The following is a 19,829-nucleotide window of genomic DNA, read 5'->3' as shown; positions in this document are numbered from 1 at the left end:
GCAAGTCTCCTAGTTCTTTCCACGTCTGAGAAAAGGACTCAGGAATGTAGTTCTCTAAATCCACACAGGGGCTCTGTAGCCACCACCTTACAAAATTTCCCATTTTGGGGGAGGAGCTGGAGAGAAGGCTTAGCAGTTAAGAGAACTTTGCTCTTCCAGAAGACCCAAGTTCAATTCCCAGGCAACTCACAGCTGCCTGTAACTCCGCTTCCAAGGGTTTCTATGCCATTTTCACCCTTTTCTGGCCTCTAAAGGCATCCACATGCACAGCACACAGACACTTACATAAATGAATACAAAAAATACAACTTTAAAGCAAACTCCCATTTGGTATACCTATTCAATCTAACTAAGTAGATGCTTCAATGTACTTTATTATAATCACAAAACAAATAATAACTCTGCATTTCATGATGTTTCAAACCTTTTGTTCTCGGCTCCTTGCAGGATCAAGGCTTGCTTTTCTTCCTCGAGGTCTGGCCTTTCCCGCGCCACCACAATTCCCAAAAGCTGGTCCTGCATTCCCTCTGGAGTTATCATGAAGTTCAATAATGTGACCTGCAAGCCAAAGGATAGGTTGTGAAAATTCATTGTTTTTTCCACTAAGAAAGCTTCTGTGTGTATGACTCAGGGTTCCATCCACAGACCACATATTGTGGCAGTCACAGGTATGAAAACAGAATTCATAGAGAGCCAAAGGGACAAGTAAGTCTGACTGTTGGGTTAAAAACCCACAAAAGCTCGTAACAGTCAGAAACTGAATACTTATAACAGTTTATTTATTCCCAATTCTAACTGGTCCAATTTCTGATGCTTTTGAACAGTGAAATTAATTAGAATGAGGATGGAGCCAGTCCCTAAACCAGGCTGGACTGAGTCTCTTTTTAAGCCTCCTAAAGGTGTCATGAAACAGTCTTGAGAGAAGAGAAAAGAGGACACGGAATTGATATGCTTTGAGTGAACTATTTTTTTTATGTTAATGAGCCACTATGCTGCAGGAAGAAACACTAGGAAATTTACATTTTAATAGCGCCCATCAAGGGCTATCTGCTGACATCCACTCCATCCAGGTACCTAATTAGCTTGTGGAGGGAGCGCTGTGGTTGTACATGGCCATACATTGGCCACATCTTTACAATTCTCCCTTTCCTGGTTCTTCCCAGCAAATACATTAACATTCTATAAAAAAAAAAAAAAAAAAAAAAAAAAAAAAAAAAACCAGCCACAGTCCCTGTCAGCTCTAGCAGGATCTCCATACTTCACAATTACACTTTGCAGAAAATGCTATTATCTGTGCTTCCCTAGCAGCTTTACTTCCCAGCCCAGCCCTCTGCAGCCTGCTCCCTTCCCAGCCCCTGCGGACCGACCAATGCACACGGCAATATAATAGCAACCATCTGGTTCTGGTCACCAAGAATCCAGCAGCCAGTAAGCGCCTCCTTGAGCTTGGCTTCCTTTGACGTTTTATTGGTTCTTGTATATTTGCCAGCCGGCTGCCCACACGCCTTAGGGTCTGCAACCTCATCTCCAGCCTCCACGACTTCCTTTCCTGTCTCTTACTTCATCTACACCGTGAGCTGACGGCGGAATCCATCCATAAGGGCTGTTACATGCCTCCCTGAGCTTCAGCGTTTGCTCTACTGAACACCTTGACCTTGTGATAGACTAGATTAACTCTTCATTTTCCATGTTGCAGACCCACCTCCTCCTGGACACCGTCCCAGTGCATCCCGCCCCTCCCCCAACAGCCTCCTGTGCTTCTTCATCGGCTCCTAACTTCCTACTGCATACATCTGACTGGATGCAGCCATGGGCTTACTTATCTCTCACCTGGGCTACAGTGAAAGTTGCTTTTGCCTAAGGATTGTCTCTTACTTGACTTTGTAAGAATGCCAATGGTCCCTGGATGTGGAGTAGTTTTCTGTTATTTCTAGCTCCTAAAATTTTAGCCATTTGATGATTATTTCCCAAGAAACTTCCTTCCACTCCATTCATAATACAATGAGTCAGGCTGTATGCTAGGAAGAAGAAGATGATACTGCCTTTTTGTTTAGTTGGGGTGGTGGTTTGAATGGGCATTCCCGCCCCCCACCCCCATAAACTCATGTGATTAAATGTTTGGCCCATAGGGAGTAGTACTATTAGGAGGTGTGGCCTTGTTGGCGTGGATGTGCCCTTGTTAGAGGAAGTATATCACTGTAGAGGCGGGCTTTGAGGTCTCATATATGCTCAAATTATGCCCAGTGTGAGACACAGTTCACTTCCTGTTCCTTGCAGATTAATATGTAGAACCCTCAGCTCCTTCTCCAGCACCACATCTGTCTGCATGCTGCCATGTTTCCTGCCATGACAATAATGGACAAAACCTCTGAAACCATCCCCAATTAAATGTTTTCCTTTATAAGAGTTGTAGCAGTCATGGTGTCTCTTCATGACAATAAGGCCTTGCTGGTCAGAGGTCACAGTCTATCATGGCTTGGCGGCTTTTTCCAAAGCTTGACTACATGGGGACATCTCCCACCCTAGCAAGACTTCCTGTTCTCTACCTGCCCTTACCTGAAGAATGTGTCTGGGCCTAGAGGAATAACCTTATCTGAAAGCATCTCTAAGTCTAGTTTCTTGTTGGAAGTCTTCCTCCTGCTGCATAAATGATACTAGGAGCTGCCAGAGGCCACTAAGAATATACAGCAGATGACAGCTAATATTCAACAGGTTGACCCCCTAGATGAATAACTGATGGGGAGCCCCACTAGGCAGAGATCGTGGGGTTACTGGCTGTGGAAAATTCTGTCTATACTTTTCTCATGTGCTGCCACAATTCATCCCTAAAAAGAACAGCTGTGGGGTTCTTTCCACAGCCTATGGGTAGCATGGTTTACACTTTTTGGGCACAATTATGTTTGTGAATTGACAGAAGGATGACTTCTTATACTATGTAATTTTGGTGAATAAAATACACTTTTTTAGCCAGGCCTTTATTCTGTGGCTTCAAGACAATTACAGACCTCAGGACAAATCCAAAATAGATGAGCTGCCCCTGGAGATGAATTGCTCCCAGGTGTCTAATTGTGGAACCAAGGTCAGACACAAAACAACTTTAGAGCCAGTTCTTCGCTTGCAAAAAGCCTGGCTAATAACATTAAAGACCTAACATCTTGTACAAATTCTCTCAGCAACTGACTCTTGACATGTACCCCTAATCTCACTTTTAGAACACAAGGCTCCAGGTTCAGCCAACTAACTATTTATTGTTTAGGTCCTGAATTTCAATGTCACTCTGTCAGGAAACGCTGACCACTCAGAGCTACCTGCTTGTTTCACGGACTGCAGATCAGGAAACTTGGCTGGTAACTGAGAGAGTTGCCATGTTTACTCACCATGCCTGGTCAGAGCAATATTTCTTGCCTGAGAGAGGCTGTGTGATTTCTCATGTGTTGCCAGGTTGGCTCTGTTTCTTATTGTTTACTCAAGAAATGCTATGTGACCCTGAATATGTAATTCATATATTGTCTCGAGTTTTCTGTTGGAGATTTTTTTTTTTCCGAGATGAAGTAAAGAGAAAGTTACCATCAGAAAGTGTGTGTTTCTTTCTTATTCCCCTCAGATAGAAAAGGTCTAGCCCTTGCCACATTCATGGATTTTTTTTTTTTTTGCATAATCTGGGTGCGGTCTTGGAGCTGGTTCTCAAGGACTGCAATAAGGAGCCTTGCCACAGGACCCTGCGGCCATATATGAAGCCTTATGAGAGGACTGTGCCACTTTATGTAAATTAGGGTTTGTCCCCAGGTTCCCCGATCCTATCCATTTCCCATACCCTGGAATAAAGCTGAACTAATTCACTGAAGTCATCTCCCAGAGGGCTGTCTCCATGGTACCCACAGCCATCTGAACCCTGTTGCCCACTTTTGCTCCCTCTACCCTCGTGGACCAAAGCACCAACCATTCCGAGGAAGCAGCAGAACTTCAGGAAACCCTGAAGTTGGACAGTTGGCTAAGCAGAGTATAGACGATGTCCCGTGGGACAAGGAACTACACGTGGTCAATATTCAGGGCATAAAGAAAAGGCATCTAGCCCGAGCTGCAGTGACAAGGGAGGCTTACCCAAGAGATGGGATGCCGAGCCGGACTTTGCAAATGGCTGGCAGAGAGTTTAGGGATCAACAGGACAGCAGTACAGGCTGGACAGCGTTCGTATCGTCAGTTTGCTGCAATGCCCTGCAGGACTGGGAAGCCAGGAGCAGCGTCTGGATTCCAGAGTCTCTCTGGATTGGTCTGGAGTGGACCCATGTCTTTGGGAGCTGACTTGCGTGTGCAGCCAGGGCTGAGGAAGACTCCAGGCAGAGGAAACAGCACAGGAAAGCAGTGGGACAGGTGGGCACACGAGCAGAGAGCAGGAATCCCATCATTCCCACATGGAGAGCCGGGGAGTAAAACCTCTTTCTAGGCCACTGATAAATGAAGGTAAGTAGTTTGTATCATGTGCAGCCAAGAACCCAGCATTTCCTTTATTGTTCACAATGTCACAAATTATTTCTTTAGCCTTGAAATTACTGTAAGATTTCAGTAACTGACAACAGAAAAAAAAAAAAGGCAGCTTAGTGCTCGCTCCTGTTTGCAGTAGTTCCTTAATCAAAAGCCACCTCTCACTAGGAATCTCTTCCCTAAACTCAGGTCCCAACACAACACAACACAACAGCTACATGCTGACCATTTTGCTCAAAAGGTTTAAATATATTTTATATCACAACTTACCTAGATCATTGCAGCAAAAATTACTATTTTGTCATATCTAAAAATGAGGGTTTTGTGAAATACTAAAACAGGAGAATCAGCAGAAGAGAGAAACCCAGTGAACAAACGTGTAGCATGTCACAAACAGCCAAACACACACTCACATTAGAAAGAATCTGCATAGTAATGCAGTGTTATTTTTGTTTTAACCCACCTAGGCTCTAATGCTCTAAAGGGCTCTTACAGGTGCATTTTAAAAACTGATGTGCAGATCAACGGAATAGAATCAAGATCATGCAGCGATAGTCACTGATTTTTCAACAACAAAAACATACAAAAATACACACTGGTGTTGCTGGAGCACTTCTCTCCAGCTCCTACCGCCAAGTCCCACCATTCCCAAAGCCCACTTATAAAATAAACACACAGACTCTTACGTCATTTAAACTGCTTGGCCATTAGCTCAGGCCTATCATTGTCTAGCTCTTACTCTTATATTTAACCCATTTCTATTAAACTTTACTTTGACACGTGGCTGGTGGCTTACCGGCATCTTTACATGTTGCTTGTCCTGGTGGTGGCTGTAGTGTCTCTCCCTCCTTCTTCCTGTTCCCCTAGTTCTCCTCTCTCCTTGTCCCGCCTATACTTCCTGCCTGGTCACTGGCCAATCAGTGTTTTATTTATATAGAGCGATATCCACAGCACACTGGAGAACAGAAAGTCTCTACAACAAGTGGTACTGAGAACACTGGGTGCCCACTTGTAAAAGCATGAACTAGAACTCATCTTCCAGCCTGCACAGAAACTCCAAATGGATCAAAGACTTTACTGTCAGAGCCCAAACTCTGACATTATCAGAGGGAAAGACTTCAAGGTATAGGCAGAGGCAAGGATTTTCTCAATAAGAACCCAGGAAATAAGACCTCAAAATAAATCAAGACAATAATTGATGCATGTGACTCATGAAATTCAAAATCTTCTCTGCATCAAAGGAAATAGCTGATTGAGTGAAGAAATAACCAGCAGAATGGAAGAAAATTGTTGCCAACTGCCCATCTGATAGAGGATTGATAGACTATATACAAACCTCTGCTGCCCCCAAACAGAACAAGCAAACAAAACACACAACCAATTAAACGGGCCGATGAACTAAACAGGCGGTTTCCAAAAGTGAAATACAAATGACCAATAAACAAGTGAAAAGTTGTTTATGCTGTCTAAGCCATCAGAGAAAAAAAAATCAAAACTGTATTGAGATTCCGTATTACTCCCTATGAATGGCGGTCATTGAGAAAACAAACCATCCATGCTGACAAGGATGCAGGGAAAGGGGATGCTGACAACCTCGGTGTTAATCAGCTAGGAAGTACCCCCAAAAAACTAGAAAAGGAGCTTCCACACAACCCGGCCATCCCACTCCTGGGTGTTTACCCACAGGCCTCCTGGTCAGCTTACCACGGAGACTTGTGATGCCTGATACCACACTATGCACAACAGCCAAGTTATGGAACCAACCTAGGAATCCAACAGCCGAGGGATTCATCAGTGTGAAGAAAGGGGGAAAAGGAAGGAGGAAAGATGAGGAGGGGGGGAGGAGGATAGAGGGCGAAGGGGGAGGAAGGAAAAGGGGGAAGAGAAGCAGTCGCTGCCTTCTGCTTGCAGACTCCACACCACAGCAAGTCCTACCACAGAAACTGAAGGTTAGACCTCTTCAACCCGGTGTTCAAGTTAGGTACAGACTGCAAGGCCAGGGTGCCAGCCACCGCCCTTTCCCTCATGGGTGAGGGTCAATGTCATTCTTTGAATCTCACATCTCTGAGTCGTATAGAACATTTGGTGGTTCTGCTTGGCTTGTAAACCGGTGCCCCTGCCCACACGCACGGGTTTCCCCATCTTCCAAACGGAAGCATGCGGTACTGTTACAGATGCCGTGGCTCCCGGTTTTCATCTTTGTCTTTTCAGCACAGTGTTCTGAGATCTAGCCGCTGTAAAGGTGACATCCCATTTCCTCCGTCCTTCCTGGCAGGGGACTATCCCCTCTACAGGGACGCGTCATTTTTGTTTTTGTATCGAAATTTGCTATCTGGGGCGTCAGTGCAGAGGAGCTTCTTCTGGTACCCCTAGAGGTGACTCACTTCTCCGCCCGAACACACAAACCTGCTGTTGTTCTTTCCCTTCATTTTCTCAGTACTCAGCCTCCAGTGCCGCCAGGTATAGGTTATATGGATGCAATCACAGGTTTAGATGAGATAATTATCATGCAAAAAAAATCACAATTGATCCTATTAACAGATTAATCCCGAGTGAGAAACCAACTATACAGGTTGGAATCATTTGCATGCAGAAACAGTATTAGGGAAATGCATGTTTTGTAACTTTTGTATCGCTGCATTCAGACACAAGCGTATTCATTACCAGCCTATTAATGTCAGATCTTTGAAACCAAGATTTTGCAAATGTAGCCACATGTTCACATCGCATTTAAAACCCTACAAGCACAGCATCATGATTTCATTTTCATTTAAACTCACAAGGATGGAAGCAGCATGGCACCCTCCCACGGGTGCTTTTGGAAGCAAAAGGTGCATGAAAGGCCCTAAAACGAGGGAGCGAGAGGATGTATTTAAATTTGTAAATGAAAGCAAGCAACTGCCTCACCAAGCTTCCTAATCCCCGCTTAATCAATCCCAGCAATTAAAATAATGGAGCAATAAAACACTCTGGGGACCACAGGGGTTCCAACATTGAATTATACACAGATCAGTGTCTTCCCCACAGCGGGGCTCGACTTCCGTCATAACCAGTTATTATCCAACCAAGGGCTGTTCATGCTGTATGTGAGATTGTCATGTACTTTATTGGGAAATAAAAAGGTTTGTTTTTTTTTAATACTGTTTATTAATTTTTTTCTTAACACAGCCTTAGGATTTTAGTTCCTAGTGTTTTATTCTTTTCTCCTTATATTGGAAAGTTAAATAGTCACGCTAATGGTTAGCATTCATAAAAACCCTGCCCACACGGCCTCATTCTGAGCATTTTATAGAGACTAACTGATTTAGTTTTCAGTTCACTCAATGACACAGTAACTTTTACTACGGTCATTTACAAATGACGGGACTGGTGCACAGTCCAACAACGCGCCCATGTCTGTGACAGAGCAGCAGTTCAAACTCGGAACTGCTAGTCTCTTTCCTGACATGTGAAGAGATACTAGGTATTTTTTAAGTGTGTTTCAGCCAATTAAAAACAGTAGCCTGAGCGTTTTCATTATATTTTCGAAATCCAGCTGAATTGTCGCACACATACATCCATCTCCTCCCATCCTCTTGGCTCCAGCAACGTCCAATCTACGATGTGTGTACGTCGAGCTTCTAGGACACGCTACGGCACCACCGCCACCGCCTCCACTTTTCTTGGCCCATACCTTACAGTCCTTCTGCACACAGTGCTGCTGCATAGTGTGAAGCCCCGGAGAGCAAGCATCTTGTTCACCTATCATGGATGGAATGAATGTCCCACCATGGTCTGCCCTCTGCTGTTCAGTGGAACAGCCTGTGTTAAGTATTTCCAATAAAAAAAAAAAAAAAAAAAAGACCATCTGAGTGCCCTGAACAGATCTTTCTTTCCAGATGTAATTAAAAAAAAAAAAAAAAAAAAAAACAGAATCAGTACTTCAAGATGTCCTCTCATGCACGGTTCTATAAATGAATGTCACACAACTCATTTGAGTGACAACCAGGGAATGAGAATAAGAGTGGAAAAAGCAGAGTAAGGTAAAGACCCTGAGCCCCAAGAGCCAAGCCTCAGAGCAATGTCACAATCATTTCGGTCCTTTAATTTTACCCTTTACAAGATTTTTCAGTATTTTAAAAAGAATACTGATCAAAAATAATTCTTTTCAATAATTATGCAAAATCAGATAGCAGCAGCCTTAGTCTGAGAAAGGATAGAGTCCTGTTTCTAAATGTCAGCTCCCATAATTAGCATATTATCATCTATTACAAAGAAAGAATGGTGATATGTGATACCTGCTTTTAACAATGAAAATCTAAGGATGATTGTGCAAATTAGATTCTGATGGTCTTTCTTTACAGGATGTTGGACTCCTTTAGTACTCTCTGGCACATGCACAGCAACATTTGGAGATTATCATCGTAATTTAGGAAAGTGGACAGAAAGACAAATCCCAACTGTCCTCTTACGGCTGAGGAGGAAAATATGGTTAGAGATCATGAGATGCCATGTAGAAATGCTAACTTAGGTACTGGCCTTCACTGATGTCTCAGGGAGATAATGCGGATTTCTCAGCTTGGTCGTGATGTAGAAGCGGAAGTCAGGAGCATACTCAATCGTGGAGTCGCCAAGCCGGATACATGTGCTCCCACCCTGCTTGAAGGTCTGCTTCAGCAGAAGAGGCTCCAGAATCGGGTCCAGTTCTTCTCCCACATTTTCTAGCAACACTAAGGGTAGAAAAATAACCCATCATGCTTAAAATATTGACTGTGAACATACAATGCTTGGGTGAGTTCTTTTCAGCTCTCCAGATGGCTCTGTTCCTAACTACCTCTAACGTCCCTCTCATCTTCTAAGAGTAGAGAGAAATGATGTCATTAAAACATTGCCTGCCAGTGGGAAGGATCAGTGAGGGGGTCTGGAGGCCGCCCACCTGTTTCCACACCTGCCCACCTTGACGTTCTCCACCTGGCCTGGGACTCACTGTGTCTAGGCACGATGACAGAGAAGACACATTTCTGCAGCTATTTCAGTGTTTACTGTGTTTTTATTATAAAAACAACTCATCTATAATATAGAACATCTGGAAAATACAGGAAATTATAAAGAAATTGGGCAACAACTTCCAATCAGATATTCTTTATCTTTTTCTCTCTCCTCCATTAAATAGTTTAGGTTGGCATGTGTAAGTTGATGGAAAAATGATGCGAAACTTCATATAGCATAATTACCTAATGAATAATTTTCAGTCCAGTATTTCTATCAATTTTTCTACACATACTTAGATGAAACAAATATCAATTTCTGTCCTAATTATCTTGCATGACATTATAATGAAATTGTACTATTAAAACAAACATATTACTGTTCTCTCACTTTTTGACCAGTGTTTTTGTTGTTGTTGTTGTTGTTGTTGTTGTTGTTGTTTTGTTTTGTTTTCTGAGACAGGGTTTCTCTTGTGTAGCTTTGTGCCTTTCCTGGAACTCACTTGGTAGCCCAGGCTGGCCTCGAACTCACAGAGATCTGCCTGCCTCTGCCTCCCGAGTGCTGGGATTAAAGGCGTGTGCCACCACCGCCTGGCAACCAGTGTTGTTTTTGACATTATTAAATTTGGGTATTTTTCTATTCTAAGATGTAAGTAGTACTCTAAACAAAACTAAGCAATTCAGAATATTTTCTTCTGATGTCATTGTAGAAAGGATCCAGAGACATAAGGTCCCTGACAGTGTTCGAGGCCAGCCTGCCTGGTCTACAGGAGGAGTTCCAGGCCAGCCAAGGCTGCATGAAGAGATCCTATCTTGAAAAAAAAAAAGAACAAACAAACAAAAACAAAAACAAAAACAAAGAAGTGTTAAATTCCTAATGCATTTGCTGAGTTAAAGTCTCGGGTGACAGTGCTTAAGCTGCTGGCCCATCAGTCTTGAATCCGGGTGCCTTGTAGGTGTCCCTTGAAGGAACGGGGTGACCTGGGCTGGGAAGAGGGGCGCTTCAAGACTGAGGGATTGATAGACACTTGCACTGAGCTTGTAGATGTACCCTTCCTTCCCTGATTGCCCCTGGCTAAATGAATTTCTACAGCTACCCCCCTACCAGTTCCTCCACTGCTTGGATCCTGGCCAACAGAGACACAGCGGGTAACTTTGAAGAACTCATTTTCACTTCCTGCTCAGAGTTATTTTTAAAGTTAAATAAAAGGAATATATCATGATGAATAACTGTGCTAATGTTCCATTGTCTGGGTTGTTCTTTTCCCACCATCAACGACACAGAGAATGCTGCTTTGACTAAAACCCTGTCCCTGATTCTGCTCAAGCTGGTCCTGGAAGCCCACTTCAGCCCACTTTAAGTCACGTTCCAGACGACTTTCCCGAGAAGCTGTGAGATGTCAGGGCTGCAAGGGGCACTCCGTGGGTTGCTGACAGACCTATCCGTACACGAACTTCCCCACAACTTGAAAAGCCAGGACTGTCGGCATCGCAGTTTAGACGGGGACAGGCAGCCGGGCAAAAGCCCAGTTACACCCTGCCTTGGCTCTGCAGCTGTTCCCAACTGATAGGTAAAATGTACAATTAAATTTTACACTTAGGGCAGGGCATTTCAGCAGTTTCTTTCACTAAATATTTTTTCTTCTTCTGGAAACCACGTGCTAGTATGTTTTCCACTGTAAATAACATGTTATTTATAATTAGGTTCAGCTCTGTCAGAAACCCTCATAGTAATAATGTCAACAAAAGAGGATTCATATTCATGTCAAGGGAGCTTCAAACAGTCCTTCAAGAGATGGAGGGGCAGCATGCCTGAGTTATGAGGAATCCTTGTTCTCTTTAGACCTTGGCACTGTCCTCTTCTCCACCTGTACCTTCAATCTCTTTGGCCAATGTGGTTTTCAGTACCTATCCACATTCGACCCACCAGAAAGAAAGGAACATCATTTAAGGATATTCCTTGAGGGTGACAAATGGCATTTCCATCATTTGCTTCTTATTTGCCAGAACATAGGCATCTGATCAAACCCAAGGATAGATGAATGACTGTCTACACCCACAGCAGAGGCTGGGGAATCTGCATGAGAGTCAGCCTATCACTACCTGGAACACCTGAGTGTGATAGTCAGCCTGTCACTACCGTGACAGGAACACCTGGAACACCTGTGCGTGATAGTCAGCCTGTCCCTACTGTGACATGAACACCTGGAACACCTGTGCGTGATAGTCAGCCTATTACTACTGTGACAGGAACACCTAGAGACATAGAGCAGGAAATTTTGGTTGATGGTTTCAGGGACTTCAGTCCATGGTCACTTGTTCCCTTCACTGGGTGTCTGTGGAAAAGTAGAACATCACAGCGGGAGCATGTGGCATTGGAAAGTTGCTCACCTCATGGCAACCAGACAGCAGAAAGAGGGTCAGGAAGGGGTCAAAAACAAAATGCACTCTTCAAAGGCACACTACCAACTTCCCACCACCAGCCCCCTTCTCAGGATAGCTTGTTAAGCTATGAACCCTTGAATGGATTAATCATTGGTAAGTTATATTCTCAACAGCACCACAACCTGAGGAACAACCTTTTGACACAGGAGCCTCAGGGAACACTTCCCAACCATGGCAAGCTATTTACATTGTGTCTGAAAAGAGACAACTTAAAAGAATCTGCTGGATGGATAGAAGAGGATTGGGGAGACGGGAAAACCGTGTCACATTATTTTAAGGACTTCCTGCCTGTGCTCACACCTCCATTTTCCAGTTCTCACTTCACCAGCCATTTCTGTTATCTGCATGCAAGCACAAGACCGGCTCTGTCCCGTTCATGCCGCTCTGTAGCGCCCACCACAATGCCTGGTATGTGGCAGTTACAAAAAAGATGTCTACTGGTGGGATGAATAAATAAGCAAAGAACTACAAGGTAGTTTGGCAGCCTGGACGCAATGAGGAATGATGAGCAAATGCTGGCAGTCAAGACAAGAGAAATAAAGGCGGCCCAGGTATGACACAGAGTTTCAGAAGATCTTCACATCCATGGAGTTCTTCCTCCGCAATGTTTATATGACCAATATACTATTCATACTTTATTGGTTGAGACAGTAAATATAGGTGCAGATGCACCTTGACTTTCAAGATCATTGGTTGTCAACCTTTTAAAATAACAGAATCTTTATTTTCCTCCAAAGAGGATTTAAAAAAAAAAACTCAGTACAAAAAAAGAATCGGGGCACATGGCTCCTGTTGAAGCGGAGGCAGGTGGCTGAAGTTGGCAAAGCCCTCTGCCTTTCCACCCAGGCTGCCTGTGAAGAAGAGATCTAAAGCCATAGTCCCTGAACAGGCCAGTGTCTAAAGATAACTTCTCAGATGGAAGGAGCTTTCACCACTTAGGTTTTCAAACTTTTACTTGATGGTTGACTATATAAATAGAGCTTGCCACCTTTCTATGAGAATTGAAACTTTTCACTTCTTTCTGATGTTTAATATTAGAAGATGTGTTTAAAAAAAAATTAGCCCAGAGGCAGAAGACCTGGGAGATCTTCCTAGCACGCCTTCCTGGGACATCCACTCCTGGCTAAACCATTGAGCCTTCTCTAGTACTTATCTGCCTTCTCAATAAAATGAAGTGAGTTTTGTGGATGAAACTCCAAGTGAGAAACACATTTAAATCTCAGTGCACAGCGTACACAAAAACACATTCAAATCCTAGTGCACAGTGTACACACAAACACATTTAAATCCTAGTGCACAGTGTACACACAAACACATTCAAATCCTAGTGCACAGCATACACACAAACACATTTAAATCCTAGTGCACAGTGTACACACAAACACATTTAAATCCTAGGGCACAGCGTACACACAAACACATTGAAATCGCAGGCACAGTGTACACACAAAAACATTTAAATCCCAGGTACAGTGTACACACAAACACATTCAAATCCTAGTGCACAGCGTACACACAAACACATTTAAATCCTAGTGCACAGCGTACACACAAACACATTGAAATCCTAGTGCACAGTGTACACACAAACACATTGAAATCCCAGGGCACAGCGTACACACACACACATTGAAATCCTAGTGCACAGCATACACACAAACACACTGAAATCCCAGGGCACAGCGTACACACAAACACACTGAAATCCCAGGCGCAGTGTACACACAAACACATTGAAATCCTAGTGCACAGTGTACACACAAACACATTGAAATCCCAGGCGCAGTGTACACACAAACACACTGAAATCCCAGGGCACAGCGTACACACACACACACACTGAAATCCCAGGGCACAGCGTACACACACACACACTGAAATCCCAGGCGCAGCGTACACACACACACACTGAAATCTCAGGCGCAGTGTACACACAAACACACTGAAATCCCAGGCGCAGTGTACACACACACACTGAAATCCCAGGGCACAGCGTACACACACACACACTGAAATCCCAGGCGCAGTGTACACACACACACTGAAATCCCAGGGCACAGCGTACACACAAACACACTGGAATCCCAGGCGCAGTGTACACACACACACTGAAATCCCAGGCGCAGTGTACACACACACACTGAAATCCCAGGCGCAGTGTACACACACACACACTGAAACCCCAGGCGCAGTGTACACACAAACACACTGAAACCCCAGGCGCAGTGTACAGAAACCTATCTGAGGGTTTGTGCAGAGCTGCTCACCTCCATCCTGTGCGCCGTGACCTACGGTTCTCTGCTCTCCTGTTTCCTATCAGTCACGATGTCGTGTTAAAGACACACAAAGTAGCTTTCTCTCCCATAATTTGGATGCAGAATTTTTTTAAAACACGGGATAGTTCACTTCTATTACCTGTTCTGCTCTATAATCATGGAATTAAACATCAAAATACATGGCTGAGGTCAGAGAAATGTGAAGAATGCCAAGCAGGTGGTAGACACTCCATCACTTGTCTTTTATCATTCCAAATATTTTAATATCCGTATTAAGTAATTTTAATTGCTTAAAGCATTTAAGGTGATGATTCCTTCTAGAAACCCTCCCTGGTGTTTCGGAATTCACAGAGTGTCACCCATGGCTTTCTCATTATACTTTAAGATATTACAAGTAAACCACTTATCACATGCTCAAAGCCACCACAGAAAAGCATATGCTGAGTCTTTTCAAAGCCCCAGGTGTGATCCTCAGAACTGAAAAAAACCTATACAAGCTACACCACCAACAAAACCCTGCGAACTGAGCAGTCAACAGACACTAACTATACAATAAACAGTAAGTCAGTAATTTCTCCCCCACTACATAGCAGTGAGGAAACTGAGTTATTGAACCAAACGCTGAATGGCAAAGGCAGATACTCTGAATCCAGAACCAAAGGCCCTACCCAGAACAGGACATTGGTCCTTACGTGAGGGACACTCAACTTCTGTTTTTATCACAGTAATCCTGAATGATTCTGACATCACTCGAGCAAAATATTTGATAGGGATTATGTCTCCCTTGTTGAGTAGCTCCTATATCACCTGCAATACCATAGATACAGGTTACTCTATTTCATAGCAGGGTCACTATAGATAATGTACTGTACATAAGTTACTCTATTTCATAGTAGGGTAACTATAGATAATGCACTGTACACTTTCCTAAAATGTTAGAAGGGAATTTGAAATTTTACCATATGGAAATAATAAATGTTTGAGGATTATAAATATGTTTTCCATGATTTGACAGAATGTGTGCATATAAACATTTCATGATACATCATAAAAGTGTACAATTTTGTGTCAATTTAAAATATTTTAAAATTCAAGAATAGCAATGGAATGAGATACCATGTGTGTGCATGTCTGTGCTCCATTCCATAGATACAAAGTCTTATAAATAGATTTAGATTTTTTTATTTCATGCTTATACTAAAATTATAATTAAAACTCGAAAGCAGGCATATTATTAACACGGGCACATGGATGCTGTAGGACTGCTAGCATACTTATTATGACTCTTACAGCTCTCATAGCAAGAGGGACCTGACGAACTTCTCCTGGAGCTACATACGCTACGGCTTCCTGAGTGCTTGTATTTATTTGGCTAAATTTGATAAATTACACAGATTTGGAATAGGACCCCAATTAGCTCACATCACAAGCATGCTGGGTTTTGTTTTGGCAAGTGTGACAGCCGCATAAGACCTTGATTAAAAACAGTTCTTGTCATTTTCCTAGTCTCTCCATTGTGAATGTCAGATACTAACGAGGCATACAGAATCCACTCCATTTCCCCGCCCCTTTTGTACCAGAATTCAAGAAGAAACAGAAAGTGGAACTACTGTTGTATTAAAATATGATTGGCATTATCAATATCAAACGGGCTTTTTAACTGCAGGAGATTAATAATGAAAACTGAAGAAAAGCAAATGGCAGACAAAAATTAAAACATCTAAATTAGAAAGCAGCGCCACAAATGTACTTTGTAACAAAAGAAACCTCCTTGCCTTCCAGAGGATGATTATCTGGGGGGGGGGTGTCCTCACGTTCTCATTTGATTATCAATAAATAATGGGATCAGCAAAGTCATCGCTGTGTCAAGCCTGACACAGATGTTTTCAAAAACCAGTCACAGGTGTGTGCTGGTTGTGCCCTATCTGGGCATTTCCACATGTGCACGCACCCGTGAGACATCCTACATACCAGGAGTCCCGAACTGGATGCAGTTTTCCAGCGTCCTGACGTAGTCGGGGTCACTCAGCTTAATGAGCTGGAGACTATTGGCTTTCTCCATGTTCTTGATCCACTTGTTAGCCTGGCCCTGGGGGTCGATCATCAGAGGCCACCTTCTCGCATTCCTGAAGACAGGAGAGAGGGGAGATCATTTGGTCAAGCCAGGACTAGTTTCTGACTGTAGGTTTATCTGTTGTTAGTAATGTTTTCCTTCTTTTCCTTGAAGCCGGCACATTCAGTCTGAGCACACGGTAGAAAAACTACAAAGGCCATTCCACAAGTTAACACACATCCTTTCACTCCTGGAATACGACAGTCTCTAAACCTTAAATTACCTGCTTAATAATATTTGCTGCTCTTGCAAAATATGCTACAAAACCCCACTTCCCCAACTAGGCCTTGATATTAATTAATCCTGTGGCCTGGGCAAGTTACTTCACTTCCTTAGCTTCTGTGTGTTTCTACGTGTTGACATTTGGACAAGAGAAAGAAAAAAAAATTGATCCATTTATAGTCTCTCTCTCTCTCTCTCTCTCTCTCTCTCTCTCTCTCTCTCTCTCTCTCTCTCTCTCTCTGTGTGTGTGTATGTGTGTGTGTATATGTGTGTGCCCCCTCTCTCTCTTCAGCAAAGATAGAATGATCTAAGGAAAAAAATGAACAGCATAGCTTTCCATCATCCAACTGCCTAACAGTTATGAACACCGCAGTGTTACTACAACCACAGGCCCAGCCTTATTTCCAACCCTTGTGTATTTAATGGCATCTATGTAGCTCGTTGCACACGTGCCTTGTGATTGTGAGCTTTCTATGTACAGAAATGAGTTCTCTGAAGGAAAGAGTTCGCACCTGGGTGAGCTCACACCTACTGGTGTATTCCCACTCACAAGGGTCAAGGCCAAGAGCAGAAGCCATCAGGACTCAATTTGGTTCCCAATCCTAGACATAAAAGTGTCAGCCGGCATCAGCCGCCTTCTTGAGAGATGCAGCCATGCAGCTTCCTGCCTTGTGTGATGTGTAAGCAGCACTTAGCATTTTAATAACCCTGGCCAGAAACACTGCCAATGAACGAAGAAGGAATGAGGGGGAAGAAATAGGAAGAGAGCAGGGATGCCATCTACCTCACTCTTACGATAACATGTAGACCGCCATTGGATAATTTTTCTCCTGAATTTGAAGGCAGTTCGATTGTTAGCACGTAAGTTACAGAATGATACAAGACGTGTAGCTCAGGCGGTAAGAAAGACAGCCTCACTCTTTGACACCGTATCATGTATTAGCCTGCTTGGGCACCGTAACCAAATCCTGCAGACTGCACAGCTTACGTAGGCAGCTTCTCACGGTCCAGAGGCTCCAACTGCGGGTCCCAGAGCTGGTTTCTCCAGACACCTTTCTCCTGGCCTTGTACATGGCCAATGTCATTGCTGTCCTCAAATGCAGCCGATGCTGCCTCTGTCCTTGCTGGGACACGAACCTTATTGGAACAGGAATCTTCCCTAATGGCCTCACTTAACCTCAAAGCCTCATTGTGGACTATGGCTTCAACATATGAAAATTTGGGGGTGGGGTCTTCTAGTCCTTAGCATTAACAATATGTAGGGAAAAAAAAACCCCAAAGATTAGTATTGTAATTTAGATGGAAGTAATAAAAATGCAACAGAGAATGAAGGGATGTGAAAGTACATTATAAAGAAATAATATTATAGACTTGTAAAGGTTTTCACCGTGTCACATTTTAGAAATATGTTTAAGTCTAGAGAAATATGTGTTAAATGGCATTTAGACGTCTCCAAAGAGGCTAAGCAGCTGGCCTGCCATTCTATCACATCCACGTTCTTTTAGCCTTGATGTCCAGGTCCATGCTGTTTCTTTGTCCAAAAGATTGCTCTTCCCCATCTTTTCATATCCAACTTCTACTCACGCTTCAAGGTCAGCTCAGAAGCTCTGTAGTCCACAAAGCCTTTCTTGATCTCTTCGCTCAGAATCTCTTTAGCAATTCATCCTCATTACATGTACGGTGCTTTCACAGAATGGCAATATTCTATTAGGGCAATTCCATCATTTCTAGACTACATCACCCAAATAAATTGTATAGTCCTTTGAGGGAAGGGTACATGCTGATTCTTCTTTTTCCTCTGATATTTAATATATTTTCAATATAATTATATTTAATAGCATTGATTTAAAATAGCAAAAATATTTGACAAACATTATAGAAATTACATCATTCAAAAATTTAAATTTTCTACATGGTTATCTCTGTGTAGAAAACACTGGTTCACTGAACAGCATTTCAAAATCAGAGTGAAGGACTTCTGATGCTCACCAAAATAAGCCCATGGTACCCTGCATCCTCAATTGATTTTCCCTGCACCCGCCCTCCCCAAAAATCTCCAAAATACAAAATTCAACCACTTTCGGATTCTAAGAAGTGAATAAAAGAAACAGTGAGAAAAAATTTAGGAATGGTCAATACGGAGGCGGTGAGTGTCCCTTTCCTTTTACTTTCTGGATTAACAGAGTCACTCTGTAGCAGACGCCGGAAACTCTTCAAAGTGGAGAAATGAGAAAATGCCAACGTATGAGCCAGCAAGCATGGGGAGCAGGGGCGGGGCTTTTGTGGTGCGGGGCTTGGCGGGGTGGGGCAGGGCGGGGCTTGGCGGGGTAGGGCGGGGCGGGGCTTGGTGGGGCGGGGCGGGGCTTGGTGGGGCGGGGCGGGGCTTGGTGGGGCAGGACAGGGCGGGGCTTGGTGGGGCGGGACAGGTACAAGTTCCATCTGCTGCTTACTCTAACAAAGGCTTAGAACGACGACGTGCATCTAAGGCCCACACCAGCCTCTGGATAGTGTGTGCTGAGGAACAGACCCACCAAGCATGTCAAATCCTTTCATGTCTGAGCACACATGGGAAAGCACTGAAACTGGAAGACAGATATTAACTGACTCGTCTGATTGGTACAACCAAACTCAGTCCTGCCCGCAGGATTTTACCAGGACACAGGATTTCACATTCAAAAGTTCTAGAGAAGGTTACTTATTACGCAAAGAACCAGAATACATTTGCTTCTCAAGGAAGAAAAAAAAAGACACTGAAACAACCAGAAATAAAAACAACTCCAGAGCAGATATTACAATTATTCTTTGGGAGGTGGGGGTGACTATGTTTTAAGCAAATGGAGAAAAGACATCTCATCATTGAGGTAAAAAAGGTAAAATGAATAAAAACAAATTTCAGAACTGAAAAACAATGTCTGAAATAATAAATATTCCAGGGCTCAATGGTAAAAAGCAGAGGATGGACCTATCAGCGCATCCCCAGACAACTGAGCACAAAATGGGCAACGCTGAACAACGGAAACAACAAACAAGACCAGGAGAAGACAGTACCTGGGAGACTCGTTAGACAACTCTGCAAGGAGCAGCTTTTGCACGCGGCTCCTGCTGGGCAAGAGACCAGCGCAGAAAACATATTTGAAAATGCTACAGCTGAACCCTCCCCTGATGCCGAGAAACACAAAGGGTCACAGACTCACGTAAACCCCAAGGAGATGAAAAGCAAACACCTTGTGACCCAGCCTAATCAGTCTGCAGGAACCCTGACTCTCAGGGAATGGTTTTGAAGAATGTTAGGTGTGGCCACTATTCCAAAGGAGCCACCACAGT

The 19,829-nt window shown here is 43.5% G+C and overlaps 1 protein-coding gene across 1 annotated transcript in view; it reads right to left on the bottom strand.

Moving 5' to 3' along the window:
- The window catches only part of Dnah7 (dynein axonemal heavy chain 7), a 257,387-nt gene that overhangs the window by 57,529 nt on the left and 180,029 nt on the right, over positions 1 to 19,829 (bottom strand). Inside the window, exons 48-50 of the mRNA XM_042259698.2 lie at positions 16,142 to 16,296; positions 9,001 to 9,191; positions 425 to 558 (exon numbers count right to left, since the gene is read on the bottom strand). Of these exons, the coding sequence (XP_042115632.2) occupies positions 425 to 558; positions 9,001 to 9,191; positions 16,142 to 16,296 (480 nt within the window). The remainder of the gene's footprint in view (positions 1 to 424; positions 559 to 9,000; positions 9,192 to 16,141; positions 16,297 to 19,829) is intronic.

The sequence above is a fragment of the Peromyscus maniculatus genome, chromosome 13 (genome assembly GCF_049852395.1).
Source record: "Peromyscus maniculatus bairdii isolate BWxNUB_F1_BW_parent chromosome 13, HU_Pman_BW_mat_3.1, whole genome shotgun sequence".
Taxonomy (NCBI): domain Eukaryota; kingdom Metazoa; phylum Chordata; class Mammalia; order Rodentia; family Cricetidae; genus Peromyscus; species Peromyscus maniculatus.
Note: the sequence above shows the minus strand (reverse complement) of the source record. Positions and strands in the feature narration are given on the sequence as shown.